This window comes from Puccinia triticina, chromosome 18A (genome assembly GCF_026914185.1).
Source record: "Puccinia triticina chromosome 18A, complete sequence".
NCBI classification, from domain to species: domain Eukaryota; kingdom Fungi; phylum Basidiomycota; class Pucciniomycetes; order Pucciniales; family Pucciniaceae; genus Puccinia; species Puccinia triticina.
In genome coordinates this window covers 1614342-1633749 of record NC_070575.1, presented here as the reverse complement: position 1 = coordinate 1633749, position 19408 = coordinate 1614342, and the positions used below count along the sequence as shown (strand labels likewise).

General features: G+C 48.8%; 4 protein-coding genes across 4 annotated transcripts; 3 read left to right on the top strand and 1 right to left on the bottom strand.

Moving 5' to 3' along the window:
• Window positions 1–432: 432 nt before the first annotated feature.
• Window positions 433–3910, top strand: PtA15_18A209 (uncharacterized protein; the record flags this gene model as incomplete). Its single annotated transcript, XM_053164725.1, has 10 exons — window positions 433–463; window positions 973–1337; window positions 1461–1568; window positions 1636–1768; window positions 1831–1866; window positions 1952–2459; window positions 2545–2791; window positions 3391–3636; window positions 3686–3836; window positions 3897–3910. 10 exons carry the CDS (start codon window positions 433–435, stop codon window positions 3908–3910), a joined length of 1839 nt encoding a protein of 612 aa, XP_053028706.1.
• A 9155-nt stretch (window positions 3911–13065) lies between these two features.
• On the top strand, window positions 13066–13827 carry PtA15_18A208 (uncharacterized protein; the record flags this gene model as incomplete). The annotated part of the gene is made up of 3 exons (XM_053164724.1): window positions 13066–13178; window positions 13246–13439; window positions 13655–13827. The coding sequence occupies 3 exons, from the start codon at window positions 13066–13068 to the stop codon at window positions 13825–13827; spliced, it is 480 nt and encodes a 159-aa protein (XP_053028705.1).
• Window positions 13828–14065: 238 nt separating this feature from the next.
• On the top strand, window positions 14066–16204 carry PtA15_18A207 (uncharacterized protein; the record flags this gene model as incomplete). The annotated part of the gene is made up of 6 exons (XM_053164723.1): window positions 14066–14077; window positions 14162–14274; window positions 14354–15593; window positions 15667–15878; window positions 15945–16084; window positions 16155–16204. The coding sequence occupies 6 exons, from the start codon at window positions 14066–14068 to the stop codon at window positions 16202–16204; spliced, it is 1767 nt and encodes a 588-aa protein (XP_053028704.1).
• Window positions 16205–17352: 1148 nt separating this feature from the next.
• PtA15_18A206 (uncharacterized protein) lies at window positions 17353–17896 on the bottom strand (the record flags this gene model as incomplete). Its single annotated transcript, XM_053164722.1, has 3 exons — window positions 17353–17424; window positions 17507–17604; window positions 17695–17896. 3 exons carry the CDS (start codon window positions 17894–17896, stop codon window positions 17353–17355), a joined length of 372 nt encoding a protein of 123 aa, XP_053028703.1.
• Between the last annotated feature and the right edge of the window lie 1512 nt (window positions 17897–19408).

Here is a 19408-nt window from a genome sequence, read left to right as displayed (position 1 = left end):
GTGTGAGTGTGTGTGTGTGTGTGTAGTGTATGCGGCGGCATTCTGAGCTGAAGCGTGCGCGGGAGGCTGCGCCGGGCAAGCGCGGTGTTGGCGGGGGTGCGGTGCGGGGTGGTGGTTTAGGTGGTTTAGGTGGTTTAGGTGGTTTAGGTGGTGGGGTGGTGGTGCCGGGGGGGAGTGGGCGGACGCTGGGCCGGGTGCTGCTGGGTGCTGATCCGGCGGGGTGTGTGGGGAGCCGGCGGCATGGGCAGGCGGGGGCCTCTTCGCCGGCTGAGCGGGGGATGAGCAGCCGGCTGCGGGTGGCCGGGAAGCGGGTGAAATACTTGTAGTAGTGTAGCCCGATCGGGAGATTTGAAATTGCAAATAAAAAAAAAAAAAAAAAAACAGAAACACACACACACACCCACTCACCACGGCCAGATCCCACCCGCAACCATGCAGGAGCACGCCACCATCCACAAGAAGGGTCAGTCGCAAACCACCCCCACCCACAAACACACACTGACACCCAAAAACAAACAGCCTCCATCAAAACATTCATCACCAGGATACGCAGAACGAACAGCAAACCACCCCCACCCAACCCAGCAGACTCCCTCCCACCCACACCCACATCCACATCCACAACATCAACCCACCAACATCAACAACAACAACAGACACTCCGCAAGGTACCCACATCCATCCTGCGCGCAAAGAAGATCAGCCCACCCGTCCTCCAGCCCACACAGTCCCTCAGCATCCGCACCGAACACCCGCCGACGGCCGAGCTCGAACAGACCATCCTGCTCAACCAGCTGCCCCTCCAGGCCCTGCCCGCCACCGCAAACACCAGCACCAGCACCAGCACCAGCACCAGCACCAGCACTGCTCGATGGCTGCGTCGGGTCAGCTCGGCGCCCAACACCAAGGCCTGGCTGCTCGCCCGGACCCCGCCCGCCGAGCCCCCGCCCGTCCCGCCCCTCCCGCCCACAGGCTTCGGCCAGAACGCCGACGGCTCCCGGATCCCCCAACGCAGCGCCGCCCGCAAGCCCTCCAACACCCTCTCCGCCTCCCCCGCCGCCTCCCCCGAACACAGCCAGCGCTCGTACAGCGCTAACGCCATCAAGGTCTCCCGCGCAGAGGTCGGCCCTCAGTCCTTCGAGAAGATCCGCCTCCTCGGAAAGGGCGACGTCGGCAAGGTCTACCTCGTCCGCCTCAAACAGAACCCCGCCTCAGCCGCCCCCGACGAGCTCGGCGCCCTGCTCCCGCCCTCCCCCGACAGGCTGTTTGCCATGAAGGTCCTCAACAAGAAGGAGATGATCCAGCGGAACAAGATCAAGCGCGCTCTCGCCGAGCAGGTCGGTCATCTCACTCTCACTCACTCACATCAACATACTCTCACTCACATAAACATACTCTCACTCACATAAACATTTACTCACTCACATAAACATACTCTCACTCACAAACCCACTCTGTAGGGCATCCTCGCCGCATCCAACCATCCGTTCATCGTCACCCTCTACCACTCCTTCCAGTCCGAGGACTACCTCTACTTCTGCATGGAGTACTGCATGGGCGGCGAGTTCGTACGTCTTCCCTCCCCCTCCCCCTCCCCGTCTCCCGAGCGAGAGGCTGACCATATGTCCCCGACAGTTCCGGACGCTGCAGACCCGGCCCGACAAGCGGCTGCCCGAGGCCGACGCCCGGTTCTATGCCGCCGAAGTCATCTCCGCGCTCGAGTATCTCCATCTCCATGGGTACATCTACCGCGACCTCAAGCCCGAGAGTGAGCCCCATCCCTCTCTCCCCACCTTCGCTTGCTCACGCCTGGGTGCTCTTATTTGGCAGACATCCTGCTGCATCAGTCGGGCCATATCATGTTGTGTAAGCGTCCCACACCACCACCAGTCGGCGAAAGAGAGAAGAGAGTTGACGGAGAGTGTGTGTGTGTGTGTGTGTGTGTGTGCAGCGGACTTCGACCTGTCGAAGCAGTCCGAAGAGGGCGGGGCGCCGGCGGGGGTCAAGAGCATCACGCCGGACGGGGTGCCGCTGATAGACACGCGGTCGTGCATTGCGGATTTCCGGACGAACTCGTTTGTGGGCACGGAGGAGTACATTGCGCCGGAGGTGATCCAGGGGAACGGGCATTCGTCGGCCGTCGACTGGTGGACGGTCGGCATCCTGGTGTACGAGATGATCTACGGCTACACGCCTTTTAAAGGCGCCGACCGGCAGACGACCTTCGGGAACGTCCTGCGCCGCGAGGTCGGCTTCCAGGACTCGCCCCCCACATCCGCCCTCGCCAAGGCCGTCATCCGCAGACTGCTCGCCAAGGACGAGCGCACGAGACTCGGCTCGCTCTCCGGCGCCTCCGAGGTCAAGCACCACAAGTGGTTCGCGTCCATCTCCTGGGGGCTGCTGCGCAACTGCAAGCCGCCCATCATCCCGCCGCCCTCGAACGCCATGGACGCCTCCAAGTACCGCCCCCCCTCCTCTTACCCTCCCTCCCGTTCCCTCTACTGACAATGTGTGTGTGTGTGTGCGTAGTTTTCGGAAGATCAGGGAGTCCCACTCGCTCGACCTCGCCGCCCAGGCCCGGCCCCCTCACACCCCCTCCTCGTCGCCCACCACCACCCTGCTCTCCCCGTCCACCTCCACAAGCTCGCGCGCCCGTCCCCCGCCATCCAAGACGCAGACCGTGCGCAGCAAGAAGAGCCTCGCGCCGCGCGACAACAAAAGCCTCCGCCCCCCCGACACCGCCGTCCCGCCCCTCCCCGGCCCCGCCTCGCCCGCCCCCTCCAACACCCCCGTACATCCTCCAGCCCCCGAAGAAGAAGAAGAGGACGCCCTCCCCTCCCCCTCCCCCTCCTCCGTCGCCGCCGAAAACCAAAACACCGAAAACGACGACGAAAACGACGACGACGACGACGACGCCCAAGACGCCGCCGAGCCCGCCCACGCTCTCGCCCCCACCTTTGAACACCCCGACGACCCCTTCTTCCACTTCTCCTCCCTCTCTCTGCACCACGACACCAACTAACCCCTTCCTCCCGCCCGCCCCGCCGCCCTTCCGTGCTCTTGTGGCACGCACGGCTCTTTCTGGGCCCGGTGCAAGGCCGGGCGGGGGCCCCGGCGAGCGCGCGAAGACGGCTTGGACACCCTTCGCTCCTCCGCTCGCCCCCCTCGGCTCCAGCTTCTTCTCCTTCTTCCTCCTCTTCGTTCTCCTTCAGCTTCGTTGTATGTTCCTCCTCGTTCTTCTTCCGCCTTCTTCTTCCGCCTGCTTTTTCCGCCGGCTTTTTCCCCCTCGTTGTTCCCCTCGTTGTTGTTCCCCCTCGTTGTCCCCTTGTTGTTTCCCGGCCTCGTTTCCGGCCCGCTCTCCTCCGTCCTTCCGTTTCCCATCCTCTCCAGCGCCAGCCCGCGCGCGCCCTGTTGTTGTTGCTACTACGTCCGTCTCCGGGGTCCTCTGTCTGCCGCAATGAGCCGTCCCGCGACGCCCACACGCGGCCTTCCCGCCGCGCGCGCCCTTGTCCCTGCCGAGCATCGGGCTTCGTTGGCTGGCCCCGGCCCAGCGAACACGTCATGCGCTCCTGCCTGGCGCGCAGCGCGACGCCCTCGCTTCAGCGGCGCCTGCCTTTGCAAAGCCATCGGCCAGAGGTATGCATCCCTGCGCATGGATGAAACGGGCTGTTCCCTGCCTGAGCAGCGCGCATCTCTGGGGATCCTTGTTCCGCCCCTGCCCAGCTCAAGCTGCACGACTGCGCCGTCGCGTGAAAAGATCAGGCTTCCGTTCCCGCGCCCGCATGCCACGAGGGCCTTCTCTGGGCAACAAAAGCAGATGTGCGGCATGGCCCGCGGTGAGCTGGGGCGTGCATGTCTCTTTGGCTGGGTGCACTCACTCCTTGGACAGCCTGCAGACACGGGCACCTAGGATGTTGGCCCGATTCCTGCCCCGCGGGGCCCTCTGTTCTCAAGCTGAGCCCGTCCTCCGGGGAGCAGAGCAAAGTCCAAGGGAGAGACTGCTGATGGCTTACTTCGTGCCTGAGAGGCGGGGGCTTTGGGGCTTTTTGTGCGCTTTTTTCCTGTCACCCTTGGAGGGTCCAGATGGCCATCAAGGGTTCGTGGCCCGGTCCGCATGATGCGGATCGGGGGCAGGAGCGGGAGGGGCCGAGGCCTGTTGGGGAGCCTGGGCCCTGTGTACTTCGAGCAACCGTTGCTTTCCATGGGGCGACGGCGAGCCCGATGCGCACAGGTCATCCAGCGCAAGGAGCCCTGGAAGCCTTTGAAGGGCCATCGAGAATCGCCGGGCTTCCGGGAACACGTGTAGCGGGAAAAGATAGGGAAGGATCAGACGATTCGCAGGGCGCCCAAACTTGAAACGCACACTCGCCAGCCATACCGCAGTGGAGGATGAGAATCTCCCAGGCCAAACTGTGCTCATGAGTCCCAAGTCCCTCCTTCGGCGGCTGTGCTTTGCGCCAGCCCACAGGCTGTACCAGGGCCCTCCAATGTGGGGGACTTGTGTTAAGTTAGGAGGGGGCACTGGGGAATGGCTGGTTCATACATTTTTGTGCAAAATTGTTAGAATTCTAGTCCACTCACAGTCTCAAATATTTACCTAGTCTTTATTCTTTTTATTATCTTAAAATTATCATGTTAATTAAGAAATGTAGTTCTTACTTCTATTACTCTAGACGTGGAAAATTTCTTGATTTTAAACGTGTAGCTCTAGAACATTTGTCCTGTTACTGAGATGTGTAGTTTCTCAGGTTGTATCTATCTGTCACAGGTGTGGTATTCTAGTCTAGTACTTAGGCCCCGTTTGGAGCCAATATAAAGATAGGTGATATAATCATTTGTAAATTCAATAAAAAATACAGAACTCAACATAAAGAATCCATTTTTTTTGTAGGAAACCTACAGTACTGGTCTCATCAACTATGAAGTCAGATTGAAATGATTCAGCCATCTTCAGCACCCTAATACTATTACATTGCTTTGTTTTGGTCAAAAGCAATATAATGGTACTACAGTACTGAATATGGCTGAATCAGTTGAATCTGACTTCATAATTGAAGAGACCAGTATTGTAGGTTGCCTAGAAAAAATATTTGGAGGCTTTATGTTGAATTTTGTAGTTTTCATTAAATTAACCAATGATTATATCACCTCTATTTATATTGGCTCCAAACAAAGCCTTAGTCTTCTCTGACGTCATTATAATTGAAGCATTGGGTCAGAGCAATTTTCTCTGTTGACCACCATCTTTGGTCATTTATCAGAACTCCTTGGTCAAAATTTCCTCCTCATCTTCTCATCCCAACAACAACACTGATAGTCTAACAAAACCAAAAAAACCCAATGACAAGCGGGGTTCTGCAGGTTTTCAGTCAATTTAACTGAATTTCAGTGCAAATTCATACATTTATGGCATTTTTGGTGCATACCCTTTTGGGGTTCAAACCCCATTCATACCAATTTGGTGCCTAACATTTTGTGATAAAAGAAAATGTAAAAATTCATACATTTAGGTTACCCACCTCTGTTGGGGGTCTCCAGGGTCCCTTGAATGCTTGTTGTTGTAACCTAACCAATTAGGTTACATTTAGTAACACTTGCCTACCCTTGAGACCAAGTTTAGGCAGAGAGTGCAAGCTGCAGAGCTTGTATTCTCCATCCACTACTATATCATACGTTTCATTTACCACACTTGGCAGGGGGGCATAGCAGCCACAGATTCTGCATACAGCTGCTCAGACAATGCAAACCACACACATGAATAATAGGGGGTTTCAAACATGGTGCAGGTCCTATTTCAGGAACCCCCAATTCACAAAATCAGGGCACCTGCAACATACCCGCCCAATTTTACCCAAAAAACATGCAGAAGTAATTTGAAAATTCATTTTGCAGGAACTTTGTTCTCCTGAATTGGGGTTCCTGAACTGGTACCTGCACCATGTTTGAAACCCCCTAATGCACGTCCCCTGGCCATCTGTCCAGCAAGTGCAGAAAAACAAAGAACCATCTGACCGTTGCTGGGTCTGCCCGTTCCTTGGCTAAACGGCTTTCCTTCTCCAGGAAGTTGGGGGGTGATTGTTACCCAGCCCAAAGCAGGTCAGCTTGGGGACATCCCAAGTCCCAAGCCCAATGGCTTTTGGAGGCTCACACCTTGGATGAAGGAAATGTTGTGCCAGCCCAGACTGTGCTTGAGTAGAGTCCTTGAGATAGAGGATCTGAGTATCCAATACTCTTGAAGTCAACAGTGGGCCTTTACTATACAGACATTGGTATAGTACCATTATTGTATTTTTTTTGGTCCAATAACTGTACTGTTATTTCCATTTTCCGTAATGGATTTTTAATACAATATCCATTTACATGAAGAATTTTTTTTTTGGAAAATACTATATCTAAATGAAGAAAGGAACAAAAAAATCTCAATACTATCTGGGCCAGATGTGGACAGTACCAATACTTATTAGGGATTAAAATCTATATATTTCTTGGGCTTGGGAATCAGAGCAGTCCTTTCCAGCCTCAGCAGATTCCCCTGAGAGGGGAGCATCCTCACAAAGCCACATGAGGCTGCTGATGGATTTTAAAATAGCCAAAAGGAGCAAACAACCACGGCTGGAGCTACACACATCTGCAGCCGCAGAGAAAAATATCTCAACAGAAAAAGAGCTACCTGGTGTTCCCAAATAAGCCCTTTCTGATTAGTAGCAATTAGCATAGCCACAATTATCTTTGTTGCTGGCAATGGAGGGTTTTATCTGTGGCTCAGAAGCCATTTTGGTTGGTGGGGGATGTTCAGCAGTGCCAGAACATGTTCAAGAATGATATTGGGTGCTTAAAATTGGCACCCACAGGAGCCCACAGGTCATTGCATTATGTTTACCCCTGGTTAAATGTGTTATCATAATAACCAGGGGCAAAAAATGTTACTATAACTGTCTTTTTTTTGTTTCAGAAAAAAAAAAAAAACTATACGGTTCACTTGCAGCAAGGGCCAATACTAGTACAGTTATTAGTATAGGGTGGTACACCCAGCCCTGTAGAATAAAAAAACACAGCTTGGTCACCAGGGGAGATATGTTCCCACTCCCCAGGGAGTGCCAGAGCTGAATTTGATGTGAGTTTTGGTCAGATGTGAGCCTGATGTGCATCAGTAACTCATCCCTAAATGAATTGAAGAGGATGCAGAAGTGATTCAAAAGTCAGTTGGAATTGATTTGGGAGTCAACACAATGTTGCGTAGAATTCTTTTGTTTTCTAGGTACAACTAGAGGAAAAAATATGATTAAATGATATTTCACCCAAGTCCAACTCATCAATTGCTCCTGTTTGATGATGTCAAAGGATAGGAAAGCAAAATTGCCATTCTTGAATGTAATTCCTGTAAAAAAAATGAGTTTCTTGTAATTCACATTATATGCCCTCATGTACAAAATTAAAGTAACATTCAACTTGGTATTATTGGGTTTAGAATTTTGGAATGTGGTAATGTTGCAGTAAAATTAGTGAAACCCATTTTCTTGGAAATGCTGTAATTAATTTGAATTTGGCTAAAAAAATGGTGATAAACTATTGTATTGGGGTGAAAGTCTGAGGTAAGTCAAGGTTGGATTGCAGTGCCACCCCAGTTTGGCCACATATCCTGGCCTCTTCACAAAAATGATTGTGATTTTTTTTTTTTTTTTTTGCTTTTCAAAATCCACATGGGCACATGCAAGTGAACCTTTTTGCACTTTGCTAATAGTCACCCTAATGTACGCGCGTACATTGAGGTGGAAATATCACAGGATGGGCCTTTCACAGCCACATGAAAAGTAACAACTTTGTGTTGAGACACCAATTGTCCCCCTGATGTACGCGAGTACATGAGGGGGACAATATGACATACTGCGCCTTTCACATCCCCATGAAAAGGACACACTGGTCATGGAGCCAAGAAAGGCCTATATTTTGGATGAGTTCTGGATGAATTCCAGATGAGTTTGGGATTATTCCTTGGCAAGTTATGGTTTATTTCAGGATGATTTCCAACTGATTTCAAGCTGACTTCCAGTCTTGTTCATACCTATTCAATATTTCTTTACCAAAGGCCTCCAGCACAGTTATGGAAAAAAGTTACGGTAAGGCACTCCCTGGGGAGTGGGAACATATCTCCCCTGGGGAGTTATTGTACAGTGTAGTATAGCCTTAGGCCCATTGTTGTTGAATACACAAATTTATTATACCAATGCATCTGAATTTTATAACAAGTACAATTCAGAGAGTAAACCAATTTCAGTTTGTGTATCTGAGATTTGGATCCAAATCTCAGAGACACGAGTAAGGAGAAATTAACATGATTAAAAAATTTCATGTGAATCCTACCTTACGGTTTCCTTTCCTATGTTAATAAGAGTTAAACTTTTGCTAGGCTGCAAGAGTACAACAGTGCAAATGTGCCTGATACTAGAGGACTTCCCGTCGAGTCTGGGAGCCTCCCAGATCTCAATTTACACACCCAAATTCTTAATTTTTGACAAAAAGAGAAGTGTTTTCCCAACCCTACAGTTTATTGATTTCATGTGCACTGGTTGATTTTTTGATAGGTGTCTTAATTTAGGATTTAGAGGGGCATCTAGAGCTCTCTAAATGACGACGGGAAGTCATCCACTACATAGATTTGACTTGATGGAATGGTTTTCACATGAGGGGAATTTTTCTAAGATTTCTTGGGGGGGGGGAAGAAGTGTGCTCTCTGCCCTTAACCATTCTTAGGATTTTCTTGTCTCTTGGGCTCTTGTTGAGTTTGACCTGTTAGTTCACATTGCACTTGCTTATAAGTTTTGATTGTAAATTTAGGGCCTTTATTATTTCATTTTTTTTATTTTAAATTTTGGTCAGACACACAGGAGTAGGTGATGCTGATAAATCAGTGCAACCTAGGGGTGTAAACAAGTTGGGCTTGGGTTGAAAAATGGTGCCTAAACGGTAACCCAACTCAAATGGAACACTGGGTCAGGTTGGGTTGGGTTGGGACAAAAGTGCAAATACACTGCCCAAACCCAAACCTATTTACAAGTAGTTGGTGTTGGGTCTTGGGTCAACCCAAGCCTTTTTGCTGAGGAGAGCTCAGAAATGAGACTGTACATTTTGATATTAAAAGAAAATAAAATAAAATTGTATTTCTGTAGAATTGAGAAAGAAAAATGAAACATGGGATTCAAGACTTGATCAGATTTGTTACTGGTATCACAAGCTTCCTTTTCAGTTGGTTTCCTCTGGGATGTTCCTGGAGTAGCTGCTTCATTCTGAGTGTTGGATGCAGATTGAGTAAATTTGATTTCAGTAGATTCAATTTCCGTTGATGATGATGATGATGATGAAACAAATTTGGGTTGATTTTTTGAGTGCATCATTTGTGATTGAGTATGGATTATTGTTGCTGGGATGGCAGTGGCGGCAGATTTGCTCTGGGTCACCTGTTGGTGTCTCAAAAGAATCAGTGCCTCATGGTGCTGGTGGTGGGTGGTGATAGTGGTGATGGTGGTCTGTGGTGGCAGTTTGTTGGTGTGGATTTGCAGTAGTCTGCATGCCTGTAGGCCCCCCAGGGCTCCCCCAACCACAGCACTTTCCTGATGCAGAAAAGTATCTCCTCTGCAACAACATTTGCAATTTGCACTACTAGTAACTTCCCCACTTGGGTCTTAATTGGGTTCATGGGCCAACCCAAATGAAAAAAAACCCTGCCCAAACACAACCTGGCTATCTTCTTGGGTCTCAATAGGTTGGGTTGGTTTTTTAAAGGGACACCTGAAAGGCTGCCCAAAAACAATCCAGAACCCATTGCATTGCGGGTCATTTCAGGTTGACCCCACCCACTCACGCCCCTAGTGCAACCTGTCATTTTGTTTCAAAAAAATGTTCATAAACACCTTAAAATGTATCCCAAATTTTTGAAAATTTCAATTATGAACCCCTAATTTCACTAGGGTTAGGGATGGCACTTCACACCCAGTTATATGTGGCAGGTGCGGGTACCTGCCCAACACTCTAATAAAAGCAGACACCCGCACACGCACCCAGCAGTGGGCACCCATAGACGGGTACCTACAATGGCAACCCGCCTAAAGGCATGGGGACCTCACAATTGATACCCAGCAACATCCCTACCCTGTAAGGATGGCACTTTGAACCCAGGTACCTGTGGTGGGTGTGGGTACCTGAAGGAAATTTCATTCAGACACCCACAGTACCGGTGAGGGCTGGAAGGTGCCCTGGGTGCCAGGTGCCAAGTGCCAAACCTAAGTCTAGGTTTGAGACCCCTGACTCCATGCCTGCCAAGGCCCCAAACACAGTGGTTCTTTTAACTTATTCAAGGGGAGTGGACCAATTGGAAAGGTGTATTGTGATTCAGGAATCAGGTATCTTGAGATTCATTGGCTTCAACAGCTGGAGCTGGGTGAGCCAGGTGTGCTGCTGCATGCAACGGTGAAACAGATACTATACAATACAGTATCTTCAGATACTTGTGTATTGTATCTGTTGAAAAATGCAAAATGGAGGACTTCCCGTCAACTTTGAATAAATCTGGAATTCCAGATTTCGCAGGGGAATCTGGAACTCTGGAACTCTGGATCCCTTTGGGGAGCTTTGGGGACCAAGATTTCCCTGTGAAATCTGAAATCTGGCGGCTCAGATCTGGATTTCCAGATTGACGGGAAGTCCTCCAATTGCAAATACAAATGTATTGTATCTGCCTGAAGATACAATACCATAGTATTGTATCAATAAATTATTAAAACTTGATTTTCTTGTTTTTGGCCACTGTGGACTGTATACAGAAAAACTATCAAAAAACATAAAAATACAGTATCTTGTATTGGGCTGTATTTGCAACAAGATACCAAAGTTTGAATACATTTGTATAGTATTGGTCTTTCAATACAATACAAATAAATAGTATTGGGTGCAAAACAGATACAAATACAGGCAGATACAGATACATGTATTGTATCTGTTTCACCATTGCTGCATGCCCTGGGCGTGGGTGAGTTGGGTAAAAAAGGGGGGAAAGCCAGTTTCCGGTCACTCTCAACAGTCATTGAGAAAATTTTGCATGTCTCTGAGATTCATTCATGTTTCCAAACCCAAAAACCCAGGTGAGTTTTGACATTGGATGACTTCCCGTGGGCTAAAAATTCAGATCTGTTAGGCCAGGTTAAACCTTACTGGCTGGTGAGAACTTGATCTCAATCACTTTTCACCAGCAAGTAAGGTTTAGATCTGTGAAATTTTAGTCTGTACGGGGGGCGTAGATCCTACGGGAAGTCTTCCATTGTTGAAAAACATGGTTTAAGACCACAAAGGGGAGAGATGAAAACAAGCCTCACAATAAACTTTTGGCCCCTTTACAAGAAGCAAGATCCAATATGTAGACTTGACCAGAAATGTGAATAAGCAACTAATAAATAGCATAGCAAACATTTTGGTTCAACATGAACCCCCCTAATCCAAGTGAGCAACTGTTCGGAGACCATGGTGGGTGATGATTTTCAAATTGTAGAGATTTCTGCTCGAGATGTCCTAGTTCACTTTGGCTGCTGATTTTCATCTAACCGAAGCAATCTCTAATCTGCCATACACCTGCGGGTATTTACAAGTCCAGCGGTGCAAAGCTTGAAGTTGAAAGCCTCAACCCACAATTGAACAAGGAAACGAGAGCCCATGAAGGTGGAAAGACGTACGTGACATGGGGTAACAGGTGGTCATGAGAGGCAATACACTGCAATGCATACAGACAATTCAGTTTGGTCAAAGAGATGATGTATCGACCCATCGTGACTAGACAAACAAAATCCTGTATGAACCAACCATACCACTCCAGGCTCCAGCCCATTTATTTTTAGAAGGGACCTCTTTCTGTTTGTGCTTCCTCTGGCGGGTGGTCTCCGCTCAGCCCCGCTCGAATACTAGGCTTCCGAGCTTGTAAGGGCGACATCTGTAGCTGGTGCTAGCAGTATCTGATCTCTACAATTCTGCCGAGCCGAGAGCTCAACAAGGCTCAACACCACTCTCATCGCTAGTACAAAATGAATATGTAATACTATGCGTACCGCCATCCACGATCGCCAACTTTCTCAAGTCCATTGACAAATACACGCTCGAGTTCAATCGCGGTCGACAGGATGACTGCCAGCTAATATTGGCCAATTGAAATCATCAGTTCCCACGACTAACACGAGATGTGCCTGTACCGTAGCTTGTTCAGCCGAAGAGCGTTCCAGCTGTTTTTTCGTTTTCAAATCTATGGGGTTACATACAAACCTGTTAACCTTTGATTTGATCTCCCGTTCAAAATTACATCACTCCCTCATACTAAAGGGAAGCTTAACGCTTTGCCGCTCCCTGATGATTGGTTGATTCGTGATGGTTTGCAGAGGTGCTGCTTCGACACGTTCCGACGCTCTTCAACCCATAATCTGATTCTTCTCTCGCGAAGGGGGATCGAGATAGCTTAGGTTATATATAACAAGCCATCTCACCTCCCGAACGGATTTATAAGCCCTTTACGAGTTCACATTTCTAGCCCCCCCCCCCCCCCCCCCAGAAGACCGACACCAGTATACACAACATCCCAGGGAAAGGTCCATATCCTAGCTATCCTCAGTCACACTGTCATAAACTTCTCGAGGTGGTTTCCCGCCGCACGTACTTAATCCTCCACTCCAAAGGCTTGAAATTGAAGTTCACCAACAGCCTGGAGCAGCGCATACGCCGCGATAAATCATAAATAGTCTGCTGTCTGCTATTGGAGGAGGACCGTTGACAAGTTGGGCTTGATACGGATTTTTGTCTTCCCTATCGTCCCCTTACGCTCGCTTTTCTCTTTGACTCATTATCTAGGCTCAAATCACGCTCCCTCAGGCTCCACCACCGCCACTGAGCCCTAGTTGTATCTTGTCTATTGACTCCATTTGTTTGCTCTATTTGTATACGCTTCTACGCCCAGTCTACCACTGGTAAATAGCCTTGTATCCACTAGTTCCGTGTACAAGCAGGAACTAATTTTCCTCAGGACCTAAACTCTCAATGGCATCTTCCTTTATTCCACCCAAGTCTCGCCCCCATCATTACCAACCTATCCTTCCGTCAAGATATCCTTCATCCCACTTCAATTCCAAACAGCCCGACCAACCTTCTGTGTGAGTCCCTTGTCGATTCTATCCCCAATGCACATCACCAACTCATCATTTCTTGTCCCCTCAACAGAGACAATCCTCGCCATTTCTCCGCATCTCTGGTCACCAGACTCATGTCGCCTCCCGCGCAACCACCTGGTCCATTCAATGGTCCCGGCTCCTTTCAAGATCGGCTTGCCAAGCTGGAAGGCTCGTTGCCTGCTATGCATGACGCGTATCAGCGGGAAATATCTTCTTTGCGGAACGAAGTGGAGTCCCTCAAGAGTTTGCTCGCCTCCAAGCCTTCCCTCAACAAAAACGCTACGCCATTCGTCCCCGGGCCGCCCCCTATGACTCCACCCACGCCGGTCAACTTCAAGAGGCCCTCGCCCCTCGTCCTGGTGGCTCCAGATTCAGATATCCCATCGACCATCACTCCACCCGGCTTAACAGCTTTCGACATTCTGCCTCATCATGAGCAGATTCATTCCTTGTCGCAGCAAGTCAATGTACTTTCGACCACCATGTCTCAGCTCCTCACTACTCTCCTGGCCACCCCCAATGGACCGGTCACGGCAAACATTCCCATGCCGCTCATCAATTCTCGCATCGCTCCTCCATGTGGACCCAACGGTACTCCGCCGTCTCCTCCGGCATCACTCTACCCTGGTAGTTCAGCTCCTGTATCGCACGGTAACAAAGCTAACGCTCCGCAGGCACCTCTCGGGCGAGCCGGCCAGCGCCATCCCGGAAACTTGACCATCCCCGCTTCATTACCCTCTCCGATTCCTCCGAGCAACAATCCGACTGAGCCGCAACTAGGCGCCCCCCATTCGCGTCCTAATCCTCATCTCCGCCTGAGGCTATTTTCCCCCGTTGCCTGTGCAACTCCGGTGTCTGCGTCCGGTCCCATGAGCCCTCTCGTGAGTATGTTTCCTTCGACTAGGATCTCTAGATATCGCGCCCTAACGATGTCCTGCATTCTTCGTCATGTTTGAATTCCCCAGCCTCACGATCCGTCATTGGGTACCTGTCCAGCGTCTCCGGTGAACTCCCTAGCGGGAAAATGGGAACAGTTGGGTGTCGGTGGTGATGTGCTTCGCGCAATTGTAAGATTCGGGTAAGCTGTTTTCTGCTCTTCTTTCCAAAAAACAAAAAACAAAAGTACATTAACTGATCTCGTACCGTTCCGCTATCAGAGTCGGCCCCCCTTCGAAAACCCAACAGAAATCGATCCCTAATATGTTGCTCGGGAAGGACCTTATATCGCAATCAAATCCTATTCAAGAGCGAATCCAATCTTACATAATTCCAGCTCTCCAACTCATCTCCAACGAAATAAACGGATCTGTGAACGTGTCAAACGGCCCACCGTCCTTGAAAGCCTCATCCGCCGCTCCGAGCAAATGTAACACTAGCGTCAAAGTCTTGGTAATCACTGCCACTCTTGACGAGGCCGCACAAGCTCACCGCCTGGCCCGTGGTATTGCTGCTCTTCTTCCTCATCCTCCCAAGATTGTACATTGCGGCGCTACGCAGCCGACCGCGGACCTCACGGAACCCTTGGGCGCGGCTCAACACGCGGAACCTCATCTTCTTATCGGTACACCATCAAAACTTTTGGATCCCGTCAATGGACTTCGCGGTTACACCTTCGATGCCTCGTTCATTTGCGTCATCCTCGATGAGATGGATCAACTGCTTGCGCGAAACCTCTCCGATATGGTGACAAGCTTAATGGCTTTCTTGCCTTCCAACTCTCCTGTCGCACCTCATCCCTTTGATATCGGACAACCAACTCCTCCATCGATGTCAACTAAATCTGATACAGAGATCAGTAGCTCTCCGCCTACTTCGAATGGCGCATCCGAAGAGTGGCCTTCTACTCAACTCCGCCAGTCCCCTCAAAACTCGGCGGCCTCTTCAATCTGCAGCAGCGACGGTAGGATGGCCGTCTCTGGTCGCCAAACCTGTATTTTCAGCTGTACGGTGCCTCAAGATGTTCTCGCCTACGCCCGATCGCTGAACTTACGTGTCAAGGTAATCGTCCGCCGTGAAGAAAGTAATAACTCGGCTTCTTGCAATACTCCTTCTGCCTTGACACCGATGACTTCCAATTTCGATCTTGGCGATCCACGAACTCCCCATCTCACTACATTCCCATGGACCAATCAATCTGGAAACGGAAATAGCACAAGCACTCACCAACTTCTCCGACATCTTTCCCAATTTTATTATCGTGTCGACCCTCCTTCATTCACTTCGCCCAATCTGCGGGAGTGCAAACTTCGGTCTTTGATCGGCTTGCTCTACGATCAAGAGGTTAGCTCGTTGAGAGCCGGTAGAGGACAGCTTGTGATTGTCTATTGCAACAGTGTCGACTCGGTGGATGTAGTCAGCTGCACATTAGCTCAGAGTAACATTGATGTCATCGCCTTAGTAAGTCTAGCTCATCAACCTGCAAATGCGAGACTTCTCTTCGATACAGTTAGTCTGACGGACTGCATTTTAGCACCAAGACATGGGTCCAGCGACCCGTCATTCTTTGCTCGCCAAGTTTGGTAAAGCGGCGCGCGAGTCGTCCGATGACTCCAGGGTCCAGTCTATGAAGGTTCTGGTCGTTTACGATGTACTCGCCAAAACATTAGCCGACATTTCGAAAGATCAACCTAGCATTGTGATCAACTTCGAACTACCCAGAGCTGTCGAGGATTACATTCACAGGTAATTTCTCATTCTGCTTGTTCGACATTCATGTAGGCGTCATCTCATCACTTTTCTTCTTTGCAGGGCTGGCTGTATAATCAGCGTCATGAGTAGCTCTCAAAATCGCAGGCCCAGTGTATCCGGTAGTGCCCAAGACGCTGCCTTGATCAACCTTGTACATGCGGGTAGTGAGATAGACACTATCAAATCCATCGAGAGCTTTTGTAAGTTTCTCGCTTTTCCCCCCTTTCATTACCTGAGCTAACCTCGCGTGGTCGCGGCTCTTCCCATCAGATCGATGCAAAATCCAAGAGCTTCGCGGCTCTTCCAACAATTCTTCCTAGCTTGTCAAAGCGAAGAAGCACTATCAAAAGGCTTCGAATGGAAGCGAAGTGCGAAACACCGGTTTCGTTTCTTGATTTATGTTTATCATTCTTTTTATTTCTATTATTATCATAGACTCGCCGACCATTGTATCATTGGTTTTAAGCTAGATTGGAGCTTGGCTACGTCACTCTGCTATCCTTGCCCACCTCCATAAAACCCATTTCATCAATCAAGTTTCTGTCATCGATTGATTGTAAAAAGAACCCGTTCTACTTATTCTTGATCCGCTTCCGTTTCTTTCTTTGTTGCTTTGTGTCCGGATTGAACGGCAAAAGTATCGCGTAGTTGTTTGATTGTATCCTTGTCTCAATCTTGATTGCCTGCTGAAAATGTAATCAGTTCTCATAAATTAAATCAGATCAAAACCACCAACCATCAAAGTGACCATGTACTTATTCTCACCGCAATCGCCAATGGGGAGGCATTAAGGTTTATATCTGCTGAGTGTTCTCTATTTCGCTGTTCCTTACAGACAATTCACTATAATTTCAAAGTGAAGAAAACCCATATATTGCATATATTTAATATTAATACGTAGAATACTTGACTGAACCTCAAAACAACTTCATGAGGTTCTTCCTCTTTCCTATCAAGTCAAGCGCGCTAGCCACGCATCATGTGATACATGTCAAGGTCTCGTCTGTTCTCTTAACGCTATGCTGACGCAAAGAACCACTGTAGGTTAAATTCAATGCAGTGAAATTGTCAAGTCCAAATAGAAATTCCTACGTGAGCTTTGGGAGTCTTCCTGGCCCACTCAAAAAACATGTCTGAAAATTTCACTTGGGCAATGAAATTCCTGCTAAGCAGACCACATTCAATACAGAATCATAGCAGATTTTTTTCCATTTACGTAAATCCACGTTTCTTCAAAAAAAAAAAAAAAAAAAAAAAACAGGAACAATATTTCAAGATGGAAGTAGGAATTATGTCAGATCTTTCTTTCCACTGTGTTGATTTCGTTCATTTTGAGATCAGGTAGTTTGCGCAGTGGCAAGGTAAAATTTCTATTGGGTAAGAAATGCGCACGGTGTTAATTGTTGAAATTATAGCAAACAATCTCTGGAAGTCAACCCGGCAAGCCATGTCTTTGCCATTGCCTCAATCAGTCTTTAATGTCCACAAGCTTCTTGCAATTTTGTGTTACCTTTTCGGCTGATGGTGGAGTATCAGAAGTCTGGTGACCAACAGCAAACAAGATGCAATTAGATTCATAAGCTACGTACAAAATTGAAAATGAAAGATTTCTTTCTGCTCACCTCTCCCATTTTATTGGGTATACAGCAATACTTTTCCAGCTTGAACCGGTCGCGAGGAATACACACATAGTGATCCGCAATCGGAGTTGCCAGCATGACTTTTGCAACAGCAGAAAAATAGAATGAATTTGCGTCCGGTCAATAGGAGTGAGCTGCGGGTTTTCTTTGGGTTGAATCAAGGAACATACAACTAGTAAATGAGGTTGGTGTTTGAAGGTTGTTCATATCACCATATTCCGGACTGCCGCAGAAGGCCACGGTCGCGGGTTGATTTTTGACGGTTTCCTTGGAGCACTTGAAGCCGTCTTCGGATGGGGGTTTTAACACGTCGGTAGATACGACACCAAGAACTACGACCAAGCATACGGAGATGAGATGGAGCACTTGCATGGTGATTTGAAAGCACTAGGGAGACGACTGGGATGGAAAATCACAGAATGTTATAATGGGGCGGCGAGCTTTGATAGAAGATGGGAAACTGTGGGTACATACATAACGTTTCCTAGAGTGTCTGGCTGATTATGAACAAAATGGATTTGCAGTCTCAAAATACCAAGTTGACTGGCCTGCGACGTTCTGGCATGAGGAGGACCGTCGCCCGCTATGTACGAAAACAACTGGGTTTCACCGGAAGGAGGCAGGGCGGCGGCACGGCGGTGCGCCATGCAGCAACTCGTGCCGCCCTGCCCTGTAGACTCTTGTAACTGACACAGTCTTGATGGCCAGAGGGCCCAACCTATCAGGTGAGCCATATTTTGTCTCAGAGGTCTAGGGGCCGACTATGTGCGAGGGAAAACGGCTTTGGGCAACATCTAGGTGAGGCTCATCCTCACTGTTGACAATCAAACCTTTCCCGGAGCAGAGACAGAACCTAGCTGCTAGGGGAGTGGGCATTGAGGCGCTAAGCCCACTGCTCTTGCTTGCTCGCAGAGTAGTGCCGGATGGCCACCAAATACGGTGGGTAGGCTTCGAAAGACCATTGACATGAATCGCCGTTGCAAAGGAATCGGGAGCACCAAGTTGTAGACAAAATGAAAGCCTTGATCTACATGCAACAGCTTCGTAAGTAACCATTGAAGGGTTGGGGGCTCAGAAATAAATAGCGATCGCCAGAGTGAAGAGGGGGGTCATGCACTACTACCGACTCGATCTCGAAAGGACAAGTATGCACCTCATAGAATCAAATCCGACCCTCAATGCTGGTCACTGAGGATGGCAGTGGATGTTTCCATGGTGCATTCAATCAATTCATGCTGAAGTACCAAGCAACCGGCGCCAAGCGGTGCGATGAAGCAACTCCGTTGAGCCTGTCTCGTACGGCTTTGCACTTGGTAACAAGTCAACCCTTTTAGAGATAAAAGCTTGGTCCGGGTGGGTAGTTAGTGGCGTTCTCTCTGCCACAAAATCATTCAAGAAGTTGATAAGATCAAATTTATTGCTACAGTACAACAGATTTCTTCATAAGCAGCATCACAAGAATTACAAGATAGACAAAGAAGCTTTGATTCAAAACATAAATAGGAGTACATAAAATGTTATCATCCCGTTTGACAATCATGTTGCTCGCAACCTTAATAGTTATTGGCATTCCCCCCGCAAATTCACTTATCTATGATGGTCCTTATAACAAGAACCCAAAGCAGCATGGGCGAGTGGACCCAGGGCCCCACTGTATAAAGCCACATTATCCATGTCCTGCTAAAAGTAAGTCAACCTGTTTTTTGGATTTGCATACACACAAGGGCCTGAGGTTAATTTGTAACTTATCACTTCTGCTTTTAGTGGGACCTTCTTATCGGAACCAGTGTTGTGGTTGAATGGAATATTGCAGCGGCACAATCAAGTTTTCATTTCAATCCAGAAGGAATTGGAAGGACTGAAAAGATCTTATCAGGGATCATG